A 21,512-nucleotide genomic window follows, 5' to 3' on the forward strand; every position below is an offset into this window, starting at 1 on the left:
CAAGTAGCGGAAGAAATATTATCGGCAAAAATTCGGAAGGAGGCGAATCTGAGTTTTATATAGACAAAAATTTATACGATATACGCCATATCCAAAAGATATTTGTAGACGGTTTATATAGATATAGAATCCTCTGACCGCTATACGGACGCTGTACCACATTCCACAGGGATTGTGTGCTAGACAAGACAGTGCACGCAATGTGGGCGAATTTGAGATTTAGAGTTAGGCAGTTACTGTTCCTTTCGGGGGGGTCTATTGGGTCTATTGGGCTGATTAGGCCTGTTAGGTCTACTATTGGCACCCAATCTATTCTCAAAGGATTAAAGGATTGCATTCGGTTCTCAGTTATTCTTAGAGATTCCTGAAACATCTACTGTGAGCCTTAAACCGTTGACTATCTCGAAGGCCAATTCCTTGGAATGGTGCAATTTCTTGGCAACCTCAAACCCCAACCTCCGAGGTTGAATGTATTACTAACTACTTGGTATCCATGGATCCATGGATTGTCTTAATAAAATGTCATTTTGAGGTCTGTAGTCAGATCTAATGTACAATCGGTTTGGTATCACGTAAATCATAGAAGCTCAGTCCTGATATTCCCCTTGAAACGCCGTGAAAATGCTGCGACCCGATAAAAGCAAAGACTGGGAAAGACTGAAAAAAAAAAAAAAAAACCTTTACTCTCAACGCTTGGGTGGAGGACCCATCTTGCCCTCGCCCGTGTCAGCCTTCCTCTTGAGTGGGATAGCAGGCACCTTGAAGCCACCATTCTCACCGCCCTGGGAATTTCCGGGGTTCTGGTTAGGAGCCTGAGTGAAAGTGCCAGACTTGAACCACCGGTTTTCCTCAGCATCGCGCTTGCGCTTCATTTCCGCTTGCACCTTCGGATCGACCAGCTCTAGGCCTTGAACGGGTGTGAATGCAATAGTACTGGAGGTACCAGCGGCGCCAGGTAGGGATGATCCGACACCAGAGGCACGAATGCCTCGTGCCTGGAGAACGCTTGCAGTGCCACTTGCACCGCCCTGGCCAAAGCCACGCAACGATGAGGCAGTGCCGCTAGCGGGGGTGTTTGTGCCCCAGCCCTTGTTGCTCTTGCTGAGTCGGGCACGGGTGCGCTGATCGATCTGAGTTGCGCGGATGCGACCATCGTCCTGCTGTCCCAGCATACCCAAACCAACGGTTCCAGATCCCGTGCCGTAGCCCACCTCTGACTCCTCCTTGCCGAATGCAAGACGGTTCTGTGCCTTCCGCATTTCCGTCATAGCGACAGCTTCCTTGGCCTTTCGGGCCCGCCACCCACCTCGCTTTCTGGAGGGCTTGTCATCGGGGGCAGGGAGAGCCTTTGTACCGGCGTTTGGTGCAGATTCGGTCAGTTTCTCGAGTCGCGTGTAGCATTGTTGTTTCAGTTCTTCGCCCAGAGAGCCGTCCTTGGCGTAATTGGAGACATCCGCGCGGGTGGCAAGTACCATCTTGGCCGCAACAATTCGGATACCTTGTTTCCGGAGGTCTAGAGGAACCTCTTGGAGAAGTGGCGAGTCGTAGAGGAAACCTTGCGCTCGAACACCGTGGTTGGTCGCAAAGCCCAATCCCTCTGATCGGCGTGATCCTTGTGCACCCAAATTGCAGGATGGAATCTTAGCTAGTTCAAGCAAGCCACCAGTTTGGTTGAGGAACTGTGCAGCCGTTTCGGCCCCGATGAGAGCTGCCAGGTTAGGGGCGATCTGGTTCATGCGAGACTGGATGCTTGCGGTAAGAACAGCGCGCTCATGATCCAGCTTCAAAATCCTCTCGCATGTATCAAGGACCAGCTTGAGCTCGGAATCGGTCATCTCTCGGCCTTTAGTAATGGTTGCCTCCATCGCAATCGCCATCAGAGACGGCCCGTCCAAGACCGACTTCAGCGGGACGCCAGCCATGTTCTCCGACGATGTGGACAGTGCCTTGATGTCGTTGAAGGGACCATTTTGAATGATGGCAACCGTCTTGGCGTATTTGATGGGGGTGGTGACAAGTCTTTCGAGCTCGGGGAATCGGATGGAGTAATGGTCGCGCAGGACTTTGTGTAGGCGTGTCAGCTCATCAGCTGTAGAAATAGAGCGGTCGAAGTCGTTGGAAACCCCGGCGCCTTCTTTGGACTCTTCCTGTTGCTCGGGCTCTTCGTCGACTTCCTCGTCTTCGCCCACCTCGAAGTCCTCCTCGTCATCCTCAAAGTCGCGTAGAAGCTCTTCGGCGGTCGACATTTTGACTCAAAAGTTGTGTGACTGGTGCCCTCTGGTAGACTGAGGTGCGTGTGGTCGGAGTCCCAGAACGCCACTGGGTAAATAGAAAAAGAGCAATAATATTCCCAAAGTCTTCAGGTTGGGAAGAAAAGTTGTGCTTAGTCAGAAGGAAGCTACGGGGGTGGCTATAAAGACCAATCACGCAGTTCGGCGATTTCAGCGCGGATTCTCTGGGTCTAAGCTACTCTCGGCGTCACTGGATTGGGCGTGAGAAATTTCCCTGCCAATTTCTGAATTAAGCGATCGCGGTGGATTGGTGAAGCCAGATTCATCTTTCAAACCCCTCCTGCCTAATCCTCATTACTTGTCCGACAATTTCGAAGTTCCCAAACTTCACCTCATATCTTCTTGAGTCGCGGACCACATCTTTACCGGAACCAGTCAATAAAGTCCCATCACAATGGAGGCCTCCCGTGGACCTCCCCGGGTCAAGAACAAGGCCGCCGCGCCGGTTCAGATCTCTGCGGAGCAACTGCTCCGCGAGGCCGTTGACCGGCAAGAGCCTGGCCTTGAGGCGCCGACACAGCGCTTTGCCGATCTTGAAGAACTACACGAGTACCAAGGCCGGAAAAGAAAGGACTTCGAAGACTATGTGCGACGCAATCGCATTAACATGAACAACTGGATGCGCTATGCCGCCTGGGAGCTCGAACAAAAGGAATTCCGTCGGGCGCGATCCATCTTCGAGCGTGCGCTCGATGTCGATCCGACCTCGGTTGTGCTTTGGATTCGCTATATCGAAGCTGAGATGAAGACGCGGAATATTAACCACGCCCGAAACCTCCTCGACCGTGCCGTGACTATTCTCCCCCGCATCGACAAGCTCTGGTATAAGTACGTCTACATGGAGGAGACACTAGGCAACATTCCCGGTACCCGTCAAGTGTTCGAGCGGTGGATGTCATGGGAGCCGGAAGAGGGTGCGTGGGCCGCATACATCAAAATGGAAAAGAGATACAGCGAATTTGAACGAGCACGCGGCATTTTCCAGCGGTTTACTGTCGTCCACCCCGAACCCCGGAACTGGATCAAATGGGCCCGCTTCGAGGAGGAGTATGGTACAAGTGACTTGGTTCGTGAGGTCTATGGTGTGGCTATCGAAACGTTAGGCGAGGACTTCATGGACGAGAAGCTCTTCTCCGCATACGCCAAATTTGAGGCCAAGCTGAAGGAGTATGAGCGCGCACGAGCAATTTACAAATATGCCCTAGACCGACTTCCCCGGTCCAAGGCTATGGCCCTTCACAAGGCCTACACGACCTTTGAAAAGCAATACGGTGATCGTGAAGGTCTGGAGGATGTGATTCTGTCCAAGCGCAGAGTGCAGTATGAAGAGCAGCTCAAAGAGAACTCTCGCAATTATGACATCTGGTTCGACTTTGCACGATTGGAGGAAACTTCGGGCGACCCAGACCGGGTGCGGGACATCTACGAACGGGCCATTGCACAGATTCCCCCATCACAAGAGAAAAGACACTGGCGTCGCTACATCTATCTCTGGATCTTTTACGCCGTGTGGGAAGAAATGGAAGCGAAGAACATGGAACGCGCCAGTCAAATCTATCAGGAATGCCTAAGGATTATCCCGCACAAGAAGTTCACATTTGGCAAAGTCTGGCTCATGAAGGCACACTTTGAGGTTCGCCAAATGCAGCTACAAGCAGCACGGAAGACATTGGGGCAGGCGATTGGAATGTGTCCCAAAGACAAAATTTTCCGCGGCTATATCGACATGGAACACCGGATGTATGAGTTTGGGCGGTGCCGTACTTTGTTCCAGAAACAAATTGAATGGAACCCCTCCAACACCCAGTCGTGGTTGGAGTTCGCGGATCTGGAGCGTAATCTGGACGACGCGGAACGGACGAGGGCCATTTACGAGCTTGCCATCGAGCAATCGACACTTGACATGCCTGAGCTTGTATGGAAGGCTTACATCGACTTTGAAGAAGAGGAAAACGAGTATGAGCGAGTTCGACAATTGTACGAACGTCTCCTTCAGAAGACCGATCACGTCAAGGTATGGCTCAACTACGCCCGCTTCGAGTCCTCTGTGCTGGGCGAGGAAGGGGAGGAAGAAGAGGAAGAGGAAGAGGAGAAGCCACTCGGCGAAGACGCAATAATCCGCTCGCGTGCAGTCTTTTCTCGGGCAGAAAAGGCGCTCAAAGACAAGGGTCTTACGAATGATGTAAGTTGCTATTCCCATAATCCACACACTATTCGGTCCATACTAACTTGTGTACAGCGCGTGGCAATTCTCGATGCCTGGCAAGCATTCGAACATGAAAGTGGATCGCCCGAGGATATCGAAAAGGTCGACAAACAGATGCCCCGACGTGTCAAGAAGCGCCGTAAGTTGGGAGACGACAAGTACGAGGAGTACCTGGACTATGTGTTCCCTGCAGACGATCAATCTGCTGCCAATCTCTCCCGTTTGCTCCAAAAGGCACACCAATGGAAGCAACAGAACCAGTCCTAGAGCGTGTGGTAGCTTTTATTTTACAAAATCAATTGATCCCCGGATTTGCCACTGCCTTGACGCCTTGGGTCACTTCCATTATGAAAACATACACGCAAAGCCCACGGTCACGGGAACAAACATCATATTTTATAACACTCGAACGAGAATACCATCTCCGATATCTGCGTTTGACTGTGAAACGGAACCAAACTCTTTTTTCGATCGAATCGGCGTTGCCGGCTAAGCGGCACGAACCGATACGTAGTGTCCTCAAAATGAGATTGTCCCCTGCATCCAGGCAAGCATGCGATATGGATGTCGTGTATACTAGCCACCAAACCAGCTGTACATATTCTCCCCGTCCTGTTGTGTAACAGCTGCATTCCCGCCGGTAATCCTTCAGCGGGGCGGGGGCAGACTCTGTAGTACATATCTGTAATGGTATATATGCGTTGGCTGAATTAGAGATCGGGCGAATGCTTTGCAGAAGCTGAACTGGAAGATGTTAGCCATACATCTGTTTACATGCATTTGCACCATGACAGCTTGTGAAGTAAGTCATGAGATAACTCTTGAATATATCAAAACCTCTAGCATTATTCAAAACACGGAGAACTGAGACATTCCCACAGGTCTCAAGAACAAACATATCCACAGCTCCACTGCCCCACGATCCATAGCCCAACCCCTCACTCCCGACGTCCTTCTTCCTCTGGATGTTGTATTGATATCTTCTGTATAGCATATTGTTGAACACTTCATCAAGTATAGATATATGGCTTGATATAAACTAAACTTCCATGCAATGGGTTGCTGACTCTGGAAATATCCACTAAGGTCATATTGATGCTGGTTATGAGACATAAACACCTACCTTTCGATCATGAGGGATCTGTTGTTGCTAGATGATACGTTAATTGTCAAGGGCAATGATTATTGGCCGCTATGCGTAGTTCGGACATATAGGCGATAATCATGTACCCTAATTGGAACGCGTCACGTTTAATTTGGGGAATGAACCAAAGCCCTTTCTATCCTGTGAAGATAATCATTTAAACTCTTGCAAGAAGCGTCATTTTCAGATGCCTCAAGTCTTTGATTATATATGTAGTTTTTGACATTCAAGTTATTCATGGGGACCCCGGTTTTAGGGGAATTTTCCATTGGGAATATTTTTATGAATTTTTGAACTAGGCTACAATCAGCGAAGACATCTATGTATATGGAATGGTTTGTGCACGAAACGAAAGGTAATCGTGGAATATCCAGGTCGATATATAAAACAATAAATGTAGAGAAATCTCTAGATAAACCACAAGTCGACACGGATATAGATCTTGTAGACCGTGCTATAAAACACCATAACAAAAAAGATCTGAGATTGTTTAAGTGGCTGAAGGATTTAAGGATTCGTTAATAGTCAATATTTGGAGCCAATCTATATAAAGCGAACCGGGGTACGCGGCATCAGGATTCCCCGAATAGGGAATTCGTCTACACGACAAATGTGTAAAAATAGGACCCTAAATAGAGAATCTATATTTGCAGACGCTAAGACATAAAGGAAGGATATATATTTGGTAGTCTTTGTATAGGATGGTGGCAACAAGACAATCATGTTCATTGAGGATCACGCCACAGAACAAAGAGGGGTTTGAATAACTTCTTTAAGAATAGTGACTTAGGCCGGTTATAAATCTATAAAAGCACTACCAATTCTCGACCTTGATGAGCCATCAACGGCGAATATTCTTTTCGTCTTTCAGTTGACGAGATCATCATTCAACAAGCATTGTTCTAATTTCTACACGCAAACTTTACGTCGTTACCTATAGCCAGCAAAACTATAATCCCCGTCAGGTTTTATACCCAGACTTTCCAATCCTACCAAGAATAGTAAGTGCTCGCTAGTAGCGTCGTCAATTTCTAGGCCCTAACTAACATTTTTTTTTTACAGTGCGGGCCAATATTGCAGACCAGCCTGTTGATGACATATGTGACATTTGCAAGAAGGATTTCTACGGCACCAAGCCGTGCTCATGTGGTAATCGTTGACCTTTGGACTTGGGGGCGTGGAATGACTGCAGAGGCCCATTATTCTAGGGCCCTGGAGGACATGCGATATGGGGATGAGTTAGTATAGCATTAACGCTCGTTAGTACTATGAATTTGAAACTAGTCTATATGCTGTACACTTGTGCTCAAAATTGGAAATTCGTAGATATAGTGAGCGCCAGCCCTTTGCGGTTCCACGAAAGAGGTATCTCAGATTTGAGTAATGTCTGAGTCGAACTTTGGAAAGAATTTGAGAGATGAGGGAATTGAACATGTGTAGCTGATACCTAGGCACCTCTAGGCAAGATTGCCTAATATTTAAGACTTCGTCAGAGTCCCATATCTGAAGTAAAATTATAGAAAAGAACCTTGGATGTGGCACGCCAAGGCGCCAGAGTTTGAGAATTCCCGTGGGTCCAACAGACAGGAACCACGGGTCTGGAGAGGGGGAATCTTCCAAGGTTCTAGAGTGCGTTTGTTTATTTTTATTTTTATTTCTATTTTTCTGCATTTGATATTACACAGTACGGGAGTACATATAATATATGCAATACATCTGCACTCTCCCTTGCTGTTGATACGTCCCGAGGTGCGCCCTAGGAACATTGAAAATCAAGGTGGAGGTCCAAGTGCCTGTAAAAAAAAACGGGGTCGAGGTATGGAGTACACGAGAGGTGTGGTCCCACTTCATCGGGAATGCTCACGGGAGACCCCCTGATCAATATAGAATGAGAATAGATGAAAGCGAGAAGAACCAATAAGAACGAACAAACTAATGAGAATTGATTCTCGAACCCAATCAAAATGAAATAAGCCAAATTAACGGGAACAAACCCCCAAACGAAAAAAAAACCCGAACAAATTGAAAATGACGAAATTATTCCCCTTAAGGGATGGCGTTGCTCGCTAACCCCCCTAAGCCGTCTGCTAACCTCCGTTAGGGGGTCGAGAGGCCCTTCTCCCTGTTTCACGTGGATGTGGTTTCTGTTTCTGTTTCTTGTTCTCTCCTTTTACTGTCTGCATTTACGCTCGTGCTGTGCACTTTGATATCCTATCCATTCGTTCATTTCGCCAACCAACCCCCTCATTCGCTCAATCGGGTTGCGTTGGCCTTTCTTTCTTTTTTTCCCCCGGCACGTATCGACTGGATCGCCCAGCCCCTCAGATCCTTGTGATTACTTTGACATCCTCGTTGACCAACGCGTTCGCGTTGTGATCCCATTGTTGACACCCTGGGCCACTACTCTGATTGTGTCATCCCGAGCCACCGAGTCATCCAATACGCGATCCACCTTAGTTTCGCCCTGAGAACCTCAAACCGCAGTTGGTCGCGCGCAAAGCAGTCGAGGACCCGTGTTCACGCCGCCTGTTATCGCATCAATTCGCTCGGATTGAGTGTGGCTTGTTGGCATTTTTCGCTCAACTGCCTCGATCGAGATGAGATAGTGCTCTGGCAGTCACCTTTTCTTCTCTAATTTGAGCTTTTCAAGTCCCTTGCTGGCTGGCCACCCACGTTTACTCCTGGTCCCGAATCCATCGCGACTTTGAACTTTCCAATTTGGACTTTTCAACATGACTGGCCCCAAACCCCTACTCAAGATCGAGGGCGATTGCTCCACTATCCACAGCAATACCCTGTACACTTATTCACCGACTGGCTTTCAATCCATACCTCTCAAAGAGAATGGGGAATGGAAGCCACTCCCATCCCCAGAACATAAGGTTACTGGCCCTGCCTGCGTCCAAGGTGGGAGTGAAGGGAATGAAAATGATGAAGATAAAAAGGCATTTTATCTGGTTGGCGGGACCGGCTCCTCTGGCAGCAGCGGCCTCCAACGCTTTTCGTTCAGCACCCAGAAATGGGAGACATTAACCACAGATTCGTCGATGAAGGATCGGACTGGACATGGCGCTGGGTACATTTCCTCAACTTCGGAAATATTGGTTTACGCAGGAAACACAGACGGCAGCACACAGCCCTCTCAATCGACACTCCTCATTTCAACAATCTCGCCCTTTACTGTGTCATCCGGTGTCGACCAGGGCGCGCCGGCATTGTATAAGCCCATCATTTTGCCTTGGGGTTCTTCCGAGGTAGCCTTGATTGGGGGTTCTGCCACCAACACTGCTATCTTCGTCTACGAGGCCACAGATAAAAAAGGCTTCACCACCTCAGAGGCGACTCTTCCCTCCGCAATCGAATCTTCATCCCTATGCGCACTGGCCTCCGGCTCCGGGACCAAGGTCCTCGAGGAGTTTAATATGGTCGCTTCCCCAAATAGTGTGACTAGCTACATTCTTAGCTCGAAAGGAAAGGCGCAGAACCCGATTACAGCTATCGCATCCTCAAGAAAGAGGGATCTCACCGATTCTTATAACGGCACATTCGCCCCGACGGCATCCTGGTCTGATTATACGCTGGCCCAGGGTAGTGGCTTGGTCGTTCTCGCCAGCGGCCGAAGTAACGACTCGTTGGCAATCTTCAACCAGACGTCCAACGCATGGGTCAACTCTACAGAGTTTTTCAATGGAAAAGGAGATCAACACGTTCTCAAACCATCCACCACATCATTCACATCATCTACTTCGACATCAACCTCATCATCCACACCCACATCGACTTCAGCCTCAACCACGCCCACTTCTTCCTCAGAGCCGGTTGCGACTGTAGGTGGTGGCCTGACCGATCATGGCAAAATGATTCTTGGCGCAACCCTCGGGAGTATCCTAGGGTTTGGCCTGATCCTGCTCATCATTCTGTTCCTACTGCGACGCGAGAAGAAGAAGAAGCAGGCAGCGCAACCCGGCCGCGGCGGCGACAACAAAGACCGCCTAAGCTTCCAGGATCAGGGTATAGAACCCCTGACCGAAGGCGCTTACCCCATGGCAAGATCTCCTGTCCCAGTCGCCGCTGCTTCGGTTGACTCATTGGCTATCTTCTCCGGCAACTACAAAGGAGAGAAATCCCTCAAGCCACCCAGTAATACGGGCTATGGATTGTCTTCTCAGCCCAAGAGTAGCAGTCCGCTATCTACAATTCCCTCCAGCGGTATCATGGGCGCATCAAGCGTATACACCGACGACACCAACCGGTCTGGCGATGACACCGGGCATGGAAACCAGGCTGCTGGCCGAATGACTGACGAAGGGTGGGGAAAGTACTTTGAGGACGGTGGTGCCACTAACTTCCAATCCGACCGCTCAACTATGAGTTCCGTATACACTAAGTCCGATTACCGCGGAAGCGCTTGGCCGATGACTACCTTGACACCATTGAATTTTGGTTTCCTTGACCAGCCCAAACCCCTGGGTCACGTTCTTAGCGGTAGCCCGACCACGGAGCACGGTTCTAGTGAGATGGGTAGCCGAAGCCTGGTAATCCCGGAGAGCCAATCGGCACGAATCTCCAGTGCCGATTCTATCAGTATCGCATCGGACGACGACCGCGATGATCCAAAGTGGCAAGGTGCGGGCCAGAGCAGCTGGCTTGGACGTCCCCCAAGCAGCAACTACACTACCAGCTTCTACCAGCCGAGCACACATGATATGCCCTGGGAATCATCGAATGCCAGCCTTGCGGACAAGGCAAGGCAGTCCAATGCACGAAGATCAAGCGTCATCATCCCACACGATATCGACGAACTTCCGATGCAAGGGCAGAAGAACAATACCAATTCAGACATGAGCTGGCTCAATCTCAAGGCTGATCGTTAACATACGTTCGCCCAATATTCCGACTTACAGTCCATTTGGAGCCCAACTCTCCCATACTCTCCCATACTCTCCCTCATCTTTCCTCAAAAATACATACCTCGCCTTGCCAGGTTATTTGGCGACTCTCTTACCTCCTTCCTCATCCATTCCTTTTATCGCATCTCCATTGCTACTGGTGTCTCGAAAAAGCCTATTGCTCTGTGTCTTTGCACTTGACGTGCTGCATTTTTACCTACATCCAGCATCTTCTTCGTTTTATGTTCGTGTGTATGAGCGATTCCTTAGCGTTGTGCCACATTTGTTGAACCGGTCACTTTTTTTTTATTATCCATTTGATTTCATGGCTGTGCCTGTACTGTGTGTCGATCTAGTTGTTCTTGTGTGAGTGTTGTGTTAATGTTATTCTGTACATATCTCGATCTGAGTGTAAATCACTTGAAATCAAGCGCATGCTCTAGCCATGCCCTATTGAAATACCTTTCGTCATATTCCTGACTCCAATTAACCATTATCATATATAAGTCGTGTTCATCATAAGCACCCAACTGTCCACACGGAGACGTCCTAGGAATGTCTTTAATAAAGCTTCGCCAAAAACGAATGCCTCTTCGAGACCTTCCTAAACTCATTAACCATAGGACTAAGCATTCTCCCACCCCCATCTTCAATCTCCATCGGCTCCAAACGCGTCGAATCATCCGTCTTCCGAAGAAGCGGAATCTTCTCCTCAGTCTTACTCCGAATATAATAATGCTCATCATCCTCCTCCATCCCAATAAACCACCTCTCCTTCAACTGCTTCCCCCAAGGCCCACATCCACAAGCACCCTCCAACTGACTCGTCTGCGGACTATTCACAGCAAGCGCGAACAAATTCTGCGGCTCCGTGAAATCAGTCACCTGTCGACCGCGCGCCTCGACAATCATAAACCCGAGACAGATAGCGCTGGTCAGGAATGCAAAAACAAGAATCACATAGAATATCCCCTGCCAGTGCTCCGCCCCACTGGAAGCATATCCAAAAGCCTGGATTGAAGCATTGAAGATTTGGTAAACAGGCTCGGAAAGAGCAGTCCCGTCCTCGGAAAGAGCAGTCCCGTCCTCGGCACTGTAATTCCAGAACGGGACGAACGGCGCATCCTGAGAACTGAGAATAAGAGTACTTCCAGCCATCACCGCCAATGCCTCGGCGATAGATGGTAGATTCGGGTCCAGCGCGAAAGTCTCCTCGGTCTTGTTATACCGCGGCATCATCTGCATAAGCAGCCTGGCATTGCTAGCCGCGCCGTCGGAGATACCCGCATTCAAGCTGAGCGCATTCGCCCACTCCGACGCGATATTCTTCCAGTCTGAATTCCAAATACCCTCGTAGAACGCGTCTTGTCGTCGGTCGTATTGTAGGCCGTTTGAGGCGTTCTCGCAGTTTGTACTGAGGTATGCGCCGCTCGTGTCAGCGGAGTACTTGGTCGAGCATACTCCTGTTTGCTTCACGCGCAAAGAGCACATAATATACTCTGGCATATCGGTGTTGTTGGTTGCGCCGAGGAGGTAGATGGCGTTTGTGGGCCAGGCACCTGTTGTGTTGAGGATTGTGTTGTATGGGAGTGGGTATTTGCCGAAAATCGGTGAGACTTGACTATGTTTCGGACCGAATTCGAAGAGTGAATCCACGACTGTGCTGTTTTTCCAGTCTGCTGGGTGGGGGATGTTGTCTGGGGGTAAGAAATTCCAGGTTGTCACGTTGAATTTGTCGCCGCCGGGCCAGGAGGCGTAGACTAAGGGGCTAAGCTCTTCTTTTGTCATTCCGGTGCAGAGAACGTTGACGGCCGGTGAGGGGACGGAGGCTTCGATGTTGTATTTTCCTTCGCCGGAGGTATCTTTGGGTTGTTTGAGTTTGTTTTCGGAGTTCATTGCTGCGGCGGGAATGCCGCCGTGTGGCATTGCCATTGTTATGTTATTGACCATTCGGTTGTGTTTCTTAGAGAGCGTGGACATGTCTTGCATGTCGACCCAGCTGCCTGTTACTGTGGTGTTGTCCCAGAGTGAGCCTGTTGGCGGTAGGCGTTTTTGGAGCTGGCTTGAGGTTTCGTTCTTGCTGGTTACTAGCTGGCTCCATTGGGCTATCCATTGTTGGTAGTTGTGATATGCATGGCCGACGTGTACAATTTGGAGGCAGGTCGTATTACGATACATGGAGTCCATGTCGTTGGTGACAGGTGTCTCACAGGCTGATGCGATGTATTTGGGGTTTGCGAAGCTGGCGGTTACCTTGCCCTGGAGTGTCCTTGGTTCGATAGGACCAAAAGAGAGTTTAGGAGCAACTATTGTTGGTTGATTAGTATCTGATATAATTTTTGGATAGAAGAGAGAGAATTTACCTAAAGCTTGCGCGGCAGTGGTATATAGCATCGCCACGAACGTTGAAACCAACGCAACCGACCCGAGGAAGGTGAGCGCGGAATATCGCAGCGCCTCCCAATGAACAATCATGGATCCGGGCTGCATAATCCAGGCCCTCATATTCATATCCGAGATACTGATTCCTCGAGAATTCCTCATCAAAGCCCTCCGACTAAGCACCTGTCCCAGAAACGCGACACAAATCGTAACATAGGACAACTCGATCGTCTTCGCAAAGAATGAGCTCAGCAAAGCTGCCGTAGATGGAACCAACGGCCCATCAATGGAAATACTGCGCCATCGGGGCTTGCGCAGCGCAATACCGAGATAGATACCTGAAAAGATAGTGGCATAGATAGCGAGAACCAAGACTGTTAGCGGGACCCACGAGAGCCGTTTCTGGAGAACCGTTGATCGGTTGGGACACCGCACATGGGCGTGGGTATGTGGAGTCTGCGGAGACTCGGGAGATTGGGGAATCTTGTAGGTATTTGGAGTCGTAGTCGCAGTGCTATCGGTTGAATGGCGGCTGTCTGCCGGAATTTCTGCCGGGATGGTGTCGCCCGACGAGTTCGAGATGCCCAGCCCAACATCACGCAGGACTTCTTCGGACCAGGTGCTAGTGCTATCTGAGGGAGCATGGTAGCGATAGTCGGCATCGGTTAGGCGATTGTTGAGTGGATTCCAAGAACGTTGGGGTCGAGCGGCGTCGATCGAATCTTCGGATAGCAGAGATTGCTGCGAATCCCGCGACGAAGCCATGGTGGAACGTAGACACAAAGGAAAAAAAGGAAAACCGACAACAGTAAATCGAGAACAGTCTCCATTTAAAAAAATAGAGAAAAGGGGGTCCTGGTGAGTCCTGGGGCTGAAAATGGAGGGGCCCAGTCTAGTCTCCTTAGCCCTATCGTAAGCTGGTTAGCTGCTTGGCATGTAGGTTTGCGCTTTTGCTCATTTGCGGTTTAATTAGATTTCAAATGTGAGGTTTTCTTTTTCTGCTTACGGGGTTATTTTTAGATATCTATGGATACATTCTAGATTCTGACATTAGGCTATTCGAAAGACCGTTGCGTTGCGCCTGTTAACCGCACTATATTTACCATATCTGCTGGATGACTATATACAACATAGTGCTTATATATGGAGTACCTGCACAGCCCAAATGGAGCAAATCATAGAGTGAGCAGAACAGCGGAAGAGTCCGGAACAACGATAGTAAGCAGCCCATTTTTAATCCTTGTCTCTTCGTTCGCATGCTGTTGGACCGGCCTCCCCTCATTCAACGCATGGTCGTATGAAATACCACCAAATGTAATATTATCAAGCGCGTCACTCCCTGGACCAATCAGGCTCTCAACTCGAGCGCTTCTATATTGTGCAGGCACGTGGAATTTATATTCCCTGTGAGGACGATCTAACGTAGTCTGGTTGAAAGCCCGCAGATTCGTCACAACCAGTTTCGACAGTTGATCTCCATTGTAGATGGCATATGCAGACTCTGTATCTTCCGACAGAGGAATGTTAACAATGCGCGTGTCCTTGGACTGTCCGATGGCACTGGCGACCATGATCTGACCGTAGTATGGGGGTCTGGTGGTTGGGGGAAGTCCTTTGCTCTCGATTGGCTGCCACGAGGCGTAACGGTAGTTCAACCCTTGGTGGAACTGCAGACGCTTAATACCCTGCTCAATGTCAGTGGCTTGTTTTATGGGAAACATGGGCGGGTCGTACGTGTACCGCTGCCCAGAGGGAAAAGTCAACCAGCCACAGAGCGTCACCGAACACATTGGTCTCTCCATTCACACCCTGGTTTGCGATAGAATTTAGCTCACCAAGCGTATAAGGGAGGTCAAGGTATGCAAGATTCTCGGCGCGCTTGATATGCTGTGCGAGACTCTGTATAATGTTTGTGTGATTCATTAAAGTCCCTGTCGTTGTCAGCATTACTCAGTTGATGCGAAGAGGAGAGATATACGCTGGAGGTCTAACTGTGCAGGGGGCAGAGGAGGCTCGTTGACACCCATATAGCTGTTGCAAGGGTTAGCAAAGCAAAGCGAGAACAAGAATGAGAGCGGTTATTTTACTTGTGGAAGCATAGCTCTTTGGTCAGATTATCTTTATCGTATCCAAGATTGTATAAGTCCTCGGCAGTCCAGGCCGTGTCGTCAATGAAATCCAGCAGGACGAAGCTAGGCGCCATAAATCCCGGAAAAGAACCAGGACAGGCTTTCTGTACGGCAGACTTGACAATGGCTGACTTGGAGTTCCACTCTTCAACATAATCAAGGAGTGAGTAATTTGCAGCGCGATATTTCCCGGGAGCGAAATTAAACTCGTTACCCAGCTCAAACAGATGCAGCTGGGGGCCGATGGAAGTGCAAGCTTCCGTGGCCGAGTCTTGAAGCTGTTGAATTGATGAGTTTTGATTCATGTTCAACCCATGCAGGAATTTGATTTCTCCCAGAGTGTGGTACGATTCAAAAAAGGTCGGACCGTAGTTGATTTGGATCGGCTGATCATCAGTGGGGTTCTGGTAGAACAGCTTCACATTCTCCTCTTGGTCAGGGAAGTATGTAGCATGGTCCCTATCAGTGGATTCTCGTCAGCACCTGCGATTAAAAGCCTGTAGAATGATTCAACATACTGTGAGGTTCCTCCGACTCTTACTTTCGGAGCAACGCCGGTAAGAGATTCGAGATTGTGAAGTAGGTTCTTCGAGAACTCATTTGGTCGTGACTTGTTCCCAGAATAGTCGGGGAAGTATGAAAATTCGATTGAAATTGATTGCAGATCATTGGGGACTGGGCTACTATTCTTCGGAGAAGATCGGACAGGTATAGTATGGGAGCTGCATTGCCCGGAGGTTATAAATATAGCTGTGGATAGAAGCACCGGGAGACTGAAGAACATGGTGAATTCAAGACAGTGATGGTTTGGTATAGTGTTTTGTTGAGATACTCCGTTCATGGTATTTATATCCATCCCTTCTAGTGGGCATCGAAAGTCGGCATTTGACAATTTAAAGATGGATCAGCGGTAGCTTAAAGCAATAGTTATTGCAGCTATTCTCGCTATATCCTGCAAATAGGCTTATCGAGATGGCTATATCAATCTCAATTTTGTTCCTGCGTTCATATCGTCTTCTGTCTCACCATATAGAGCCTCATTCTTGGCTTCCTTGGCTTCCTTGGCTTTCATGATAGTATTATCAAGTCTTGGTATGGAGTGAATTATTTTCAATAGCCGATACACCGATATGACGTCGCATTGGTGTCAATGCCATCATGCAAAACCCCGCGCAGGAAGGCATGCCAGACTCACCCACCACAACCCCGGAATGCACCCCACAAATCCCCGCCATTCTCTCCACAATCGAAATCGTCTGCGGGGGCATGTGATGCATATTTTGGTCGATCAGGGTCTTTCAAGTGTTCGAGATGCCGAGAGTAGAACAGCAAAATCAAATTGCAGCTGAACTGCTCTAATAATTCTCATACCATTTCGAGGTCATGATTCGACACCTAAAAAATCAATAACTTTACCATCTATTGTTGGAGAAATAAGAGGATTCTACAAAAGCGGAGCCCCTTCCATCCCCGTCCCCCTACCTCGGGGGGGTTTCCCAAGACTGGATATATATGCCACGTAGCCGGCAGAGCTTAAGTTCAAATGCCGAAAGCTTTATATGTCTTGTTAAAATTGACTCTGCGAGTCAGAGGTCTCTGTTTCAAATATGATGGAAAAAGAGTAGGTACGAAGCGGGATAAATATTGAACAGTGTTATGGTACTGGATAAAGATGATATTTGAAGGGAGCTAACGAGGGATTCAACAGTGGTAACCGCAGTGCCATTCACGTCGCCAGCCAGTGACATATATAAAACTCCTTCCACTAAGCCCACATTTTCAACCACCCCAACATACGGGTCATTCCACACGTTCTATCCACCAGATAGTATGACTGCGAAGAAGTCGTCTACGGATACACCGACCATACCAGTCAAGAACCGAAGGATATCGAGTTCCCAACACATGAAATTCTGGTTCTTGTTTTCCACATGCGGAAATGTAGCATGCATGTTCTTCCATGCTTGAATTGGTATGTGGGTTGCCTCTACATGAGCGAGGGCGCTTAGGATGGTGCCGACCATCTTGAACTATAGTGTTTGACTAATACAGCCGTTACAACCGCTTCGATCTCTTGTGAGCACTGCACTAAAATGAAACGAGTCCGTGATAGGTTAAGGAGTTTCTTGACATTTCCGGCTCGGTTGGGTGGCAACGCACTTGAAATATCCGAGTTAATCAGGTAGGCTCAAGCTTTCTGGCAGACTATCTACAAGAAGCCTGAGTACGAATTTTCTTCCGAAATTGATGGCGAGGAGATGTTCAACGCAGATAGCCGTTGTTGCTGCGGTTCGTCACTTTACCGGGGACTTTACTTCTCTGCGTACCGCTCATACAGTCCATGGGTTTACCTAGGCTCTTTTGGGGGAGAAGAAGCTATCGAGGCTCTCTCTCCAGGACCAATCATAGGTGATATGTAATCAGAATAATTCAAAGAATTTCACTGATGTCGTGATGATATTGAACTAGAGCTTCATTTGAGATCTATCTAACATATGAAAACAGAGGAAGAAAGAAATGGATGTGAAGAGAAAGAGAAAGAGAGAAGAAGATGCCAGCGATGATGTCAACATAGACTACTTTAGTGATGGTCTGTCAACATGTGAAATATATATACTGTGCCTTACAGATTAAATCGTTGGACTCCATGTTCAATATATTTTTAAAACGCATGATTCTGATATATATATATGTAGCCCTAATCTATACGGGAATCAGAGGTTCCCTGATAAGGATAGGTGCCAAGGACTCACGGGTTCCTTAACTCAGTTGGTTAGAGTGTGGTGCTAACAACGCCAAATTCGAGGGTTCTTTTTTGGTTTTTATTTATTGGATATCGTTCTGATTTTGAATCAATTGCTTTGGATTGGATTTCATAGTCTTTTTTTCCCCTATATCATGTTCCTAGGCGAATCCCTTGTGACGGGTCTATGATTGACAACGCCAAGCAACAAGACGGGGCCCATGAGGAGGCATAGTCAAGTGAGGCAGAGATGCAAACGCCTCAACCTGGCACAGGAAACTATTATAGTTGGTATATATAGCCAGCAGACACCCGTTTTCTCCGCGATGCCTATGTTGTTGACCTATTACTACTCGAAGTGCACAGATGCCTTCTCATTCCGATTGCGTCAGCAAAAGGCTATTCAGCATAGCTTCCAGATGCACAACTCCATTATGTGAGACCTCCAGGTGACCCTTTGATCCTCAAGCCCGGGTTGTGTCACCTCACCCATAGTCCCTATCTCTTGACAAACCCCGCATTGTGTTTACTGTACGTTGCAGCGCAGCTGCCGGCGTGGTTACTCGTCACACGCTGGACCCGGGCGCTAGTGCCTGTGTGTCGCACCTGACGGCTTCGCTTCCGTTTCGAAGTTGGATGGCATGTGGACTAGGCTCATCCCTGGAGATAATGGTGGGCTTGCTTCCTTCTCGGGAAAGAAGATAAAGGGGAACACAGAGAGGAAGGGGGGAGGTAGACTGTACGCTCAGCTTTGGTTGACTGCATAAAGTGACACTCAGAACCTATGGAGGTGGATACGAAGAGGAATCGAGGTCCTGCATGATTTGGGGAGGGAATGAAGGGCTGGGCCTGGCAAGATCGATAAAACGAAAGTCAGCGCGAGTTCACCGATGTGTTTCCAAAGTGTATTTGAGGATTAAACCTACTGCCTTGATTTCATGAAGTTCATTTTATTAGACGGATTCTGCTTGTTAACCAGTTATTGAAATTATCGAGTGGGAAATGGGCATGGCGAGACAAGCGTCGATGTCGCGGGGAGAGGATACTCTTTACCGAAACTATCAGCTTCTAACCATCTAAATAGATCATTCATCTTATCAACCTTTCCAAGCCACTAATATGCGTGATGCACGTTCTAGTCGCTAGTGTGGCTTAAGGGGTCTTTGCAAAATCCCCCGGGTAGCTGTATCGATACCGACACACCAACGATGCACTTAGCTGCATGATTCAACGGTCCAGCCATCATAGGCATTATCTAGAGCCTTTGCCCATGGATCGAAATTCGTAATCTTCCTACTATCTGAAGATATGTGTTGTCTGTGTAGAATCAGAACATATGTCAGAAAGAACGATATTCGAAAATCCCTAATGAAACATCTCTACAGCCAAAGGAAGTAACAATACGAAAACCCCCTCCACGTATTATTTCCTCTCCGCTCGGTGAAATCCCGAAAAAAGTCTCGGGGCTTTCCCAACAACATCTCTAGGTAGCCGCCATATCACACTTCACTCCCCACCCAAACATGCAGGGGCTAACCTATCAGTGTTTGAAGTAATTTCCCTTTTGCTTGGCATATTAGAATGCACGCAACACCATGGAGCATGAATAGCCCACCAACGTGACGTTTCCGCTTACGCAGCTTCCTTCATTCAAGATACGCGAATATGGGCAGGCATAAGGTTAATGCGTGTTTGGGAGTCAAATGGGCGCGAACAATAGGCAAAAACAAATCTTACATGTAATATCAAAATCCAATCACTCTGTGTGTTGCACCCCCGTACTACTCCACTGAAATCACTGTTATGCATGGACCATGTTCAAGTGCGCAAGATGAATTGCGCCTTGTCTGAGCCACTCATCACCTAGTGAACTTTAGATTAGAGTACGTTGTACACTCTTGTCAGCGCTCCATTTTTTAATACACCCTTTCCACCCCCGAGAGCCACATCCGGTCGAACCCATTATTAGAAGGTGGCGCATGATAATGGAAGGTTGTTATTATGCCTCTTCCGCGTAGCCCGACATCGCCAAGTTTATCTTGGGAATGTGGACTATTTGTGTTTACTGTTTACTAGTACGCCAGATTACAGCAATCCACTAGATACCATTGGATGCGCAAAATCTCCGGGCAAAGTGGGAACATAAACTTAGATAAATGGGGGAGAGGGGAATCGTTGAGAGATGATGGATACTACGTTTCCTACACATGTTGCACAGTTTAGTTGACTTGACTTTCACTTGATATGACCATAATTAATTCTCAATGAACTTGGTAATATGTTCGTAATGAAAGGTTCTGTCGTCTTCCCAGGGGCATCTGACAAGAACAGCCGTTTTACCGAGACCAGTCAATATTCGATATGGGGTGCGGAATATATTCCTAGAAGCTAATTCTAATGTTTGACTGCAGCCTAAACTGTGATATATCTAGGGCTGTCGTACGTGCGCTCAGACCATTGCAAGGGAGTTGGAGAATTGTAGTTATCCCAACAATCAAATGACCTAGTTATAGCGAGTCCACAGTGGGATATGATAGCTCCCGGGGCTTCTACCTCCGCTTTGTCAGCAGGGGTCCATGGAAACCCGAAGGATGTTGAGTATATTAATTCAGGTACCAAATAAAATCTTATATAAATGAACTGAGCCCATATATCCATAATTATCCAAGGATAGTAATCACCCCGAACCCTAGAAATAGACCAAAAGATCAATAGCGTAAGAAGGATTCGAATATGAGCCACAAGGGAACCTTAGTGTGGAAGCGAAGTCTCCACGCTGGTAGATGGGAAATCATCTGCCGGATCGTCTCTATGGAGTTAAGCATAAATTCCGGTCATATATAGCAGTAAGCCGTATAATTACGTACTATACATCGTATAACCACCTAGAAACCAGGCAGCAGTTTGACAGGACTGTGGCTGAATGATGACATTCGTTTTCTGATTCGAAGATGAGACAAATGATGGTGGAACTAAGTGGAGATCAAAATCTTTTCCTTTTTTTTCCCAGTCGGACATCGGGTGTAAAACCACCGACCGGTGCCGGGGGACATTTTTTTGAGATCTAAAGTCTACAATGAAATCAATAAATAGTTCAATTAAAATTAAAATGTTACGCCTCTACTTCGTATACTTACTTCCTAAGGGTTAAAACACGTAAGCATTTAAGAAAAGCCGCGTGGGCCAAAAAAGTGGCGGGTGCAGTAGTAAATTAGGGTATCCATGCCGCTAAGCAAGAACAGTGATTATAGCGAAGCTATCTTACTGGTCAATACCTGACTAGTCTCATCGTAGTAAGCGTGCCACGAGGCCCTGCGTGCCAGTGGAGACAAGAAGGGCAAAATAAAATAAAAAACAGGGTCCTGTCCTTCCAGGAACGTAAACACAAAGCGACGAGTACGGGGTCCTGACGAGTCAAGCTTGTGGCGTTAGCCCCAAGGGGGAGTAAGAGGACCGATTCGAACACTAAATCCTTAGTCGACACAAGCACGGAAGCGTATTTGCTGGAGCAGGGACTAGACGGTCCCGAACTACCGTGGATATACGTCTACCGTGGAATATACGTAGGCTGCATACGTATGCCCCGTCAAAGATCGAGTATAGGCAAATCAACGCTCGGCTGGGAAAGCCCTAAACGGTCCGCGTTCTCAGCCCACGAAGTTTGTACTAGATCTTTCTTAGATTAGTTCCAGCAGATCGGAAGGTTGAAGCTTGGCTTGATCGCCGGT

At 48.1% G+C, this 21,512-nt stretch overlaps 6 protein-coding genes across 6 annotated transcripts; 2 read left to right on the forward strand and 4 right to left on the reverse strand.

Moving 5' to 3' along the window:
* Positions 1 to 686: 686 nt before the first annotated feature.
* On the reverse strand, positions 687 to 2,246 carry N7537_011828 (U4/U6-U5 snRNP complex subunit PRP31; the record flags this gene model as incomplete). Its single annotated transcript, XM_056902882.1, has 1 exon — positions 687 to 2,246. One exon carries the CDS (start codon positions 2,244 to 2,246, stop codon positions 687 to 689), a length of 1,560 nt encoding a protein of 519 aa, XP_056748169.1.
* A 439-nt stretch (positions 2,247 to 2,685) lies between these two features.
* Positions 2,686 to 4,764, forward strand: clf1 (putative cell cycle control protein (Cwf4); the record flags this gene model as incomplete). Its single annotated transcript, XM_056902883.1, has 2 exons — positions 2,686 to 4,473; positions 4,531 to 4,764. 2 exons carry the CDS (start codon positions 2,686 to 2,688, stop codon positions 4,762 to 4,764), a joined length of 2,022 nt encoding a protein of 673 aa, XP_056748170.1.
* Positions 4,765 to 8,373: 3,609 nt separating this feature from the next.
* On the forward strand, positions 8,374 to 10,515 carry N7537_011830 (uncharacterized protein; the record flags this gene model as incomplete). Its single annotated transcript, XM_056902884.1, has 1 exon — positions 8,374 to 10,515. One exon carries the CDS (start codon positions 8,374 to 8,376, stop codon positions 10,513 to 10,515), a length of 2,142 nt encoding a protein of 713 aa, XP_056748171.1.
* Positions 10,516 to 11,091: 576 nt separating this feature from the next.
* N7537_011831 (uncharacterized protein) lies at positions 11,092 to 13,677 on the reverse strand (the record flags this gene model as incomplete). Its single annotated transcript, XM_056902885.1, has 2 exons — positions 11,092 to 12,836; positions 12,894 to 13,677. The coding sequence occupies 2 exons, from the start codon at positions 13,675 to 13,677 to the stop codon at positions 11,092 to 11,094; spliced, it is 2,529 nt and encodes an 842-aa protein (XP_056748172.1).
* Positions 13,678 to 14,087: 410 nt separating this feature from the next.
* Positions 14,088 to 15,825, reverse strand: N7537_011832 (glycosyl hydrolase family 79 C-terminal domain-containing protein; the record flags this gene model as incomplete). The annotated part of the gene is made up of 5 exons (XM_056902886.1): positions 14,088 to 14,597; positions 14,647 to 14,843; positions 14,891 to 14,943; positions 15,000 to 15,500; positions 15,560 to 15,825. The coding sequence occupies 5 exons, from the start codon at positions 15,823 to 15,825 to the stop codon at positions 14,088 to 14,090; spliced, it is 1,527 nt and encodes a 508-aa protein (XP_056748173.1).
* A 1,030-nt stretch (positions 15,826 to 16,855) lies between these two features.
* On the reverse strand, positions 16,856 to 17,065 carry N7537_011833 (uncharacterized protein; the record flags this gene model as incomplete). The annotated part of the gene is made up of 1 exon (XM_056902887.1): positions 16,856 to 17,065. One exon carries the CDS (start codon positions 17,063 to 17,065, stop codon positions 16,856 to 16,858), a length of 210 nt encoding a protein of 69 aa, XP_056748174.1.
* Between the last annotated feature and the right edge of the window lie 4,447 nt (positions 17,066 to 21,512).

This window comes from Penicillium hordei (genome assembly GCF_028827395.1).
Source record: "Penicillium hordei strain IBT 12815 chromosome Unknown utg000006l_segment0_segment0, whole genome shotgun sequence".
NCBI classification, from domain to species: domain Eukaryota; kingdom Fungi; phylum Ascomycota; class Eurotiomycetes; order Eurotiales; family Aspergillaceae; genus Penicillium; species Penicillium hordei.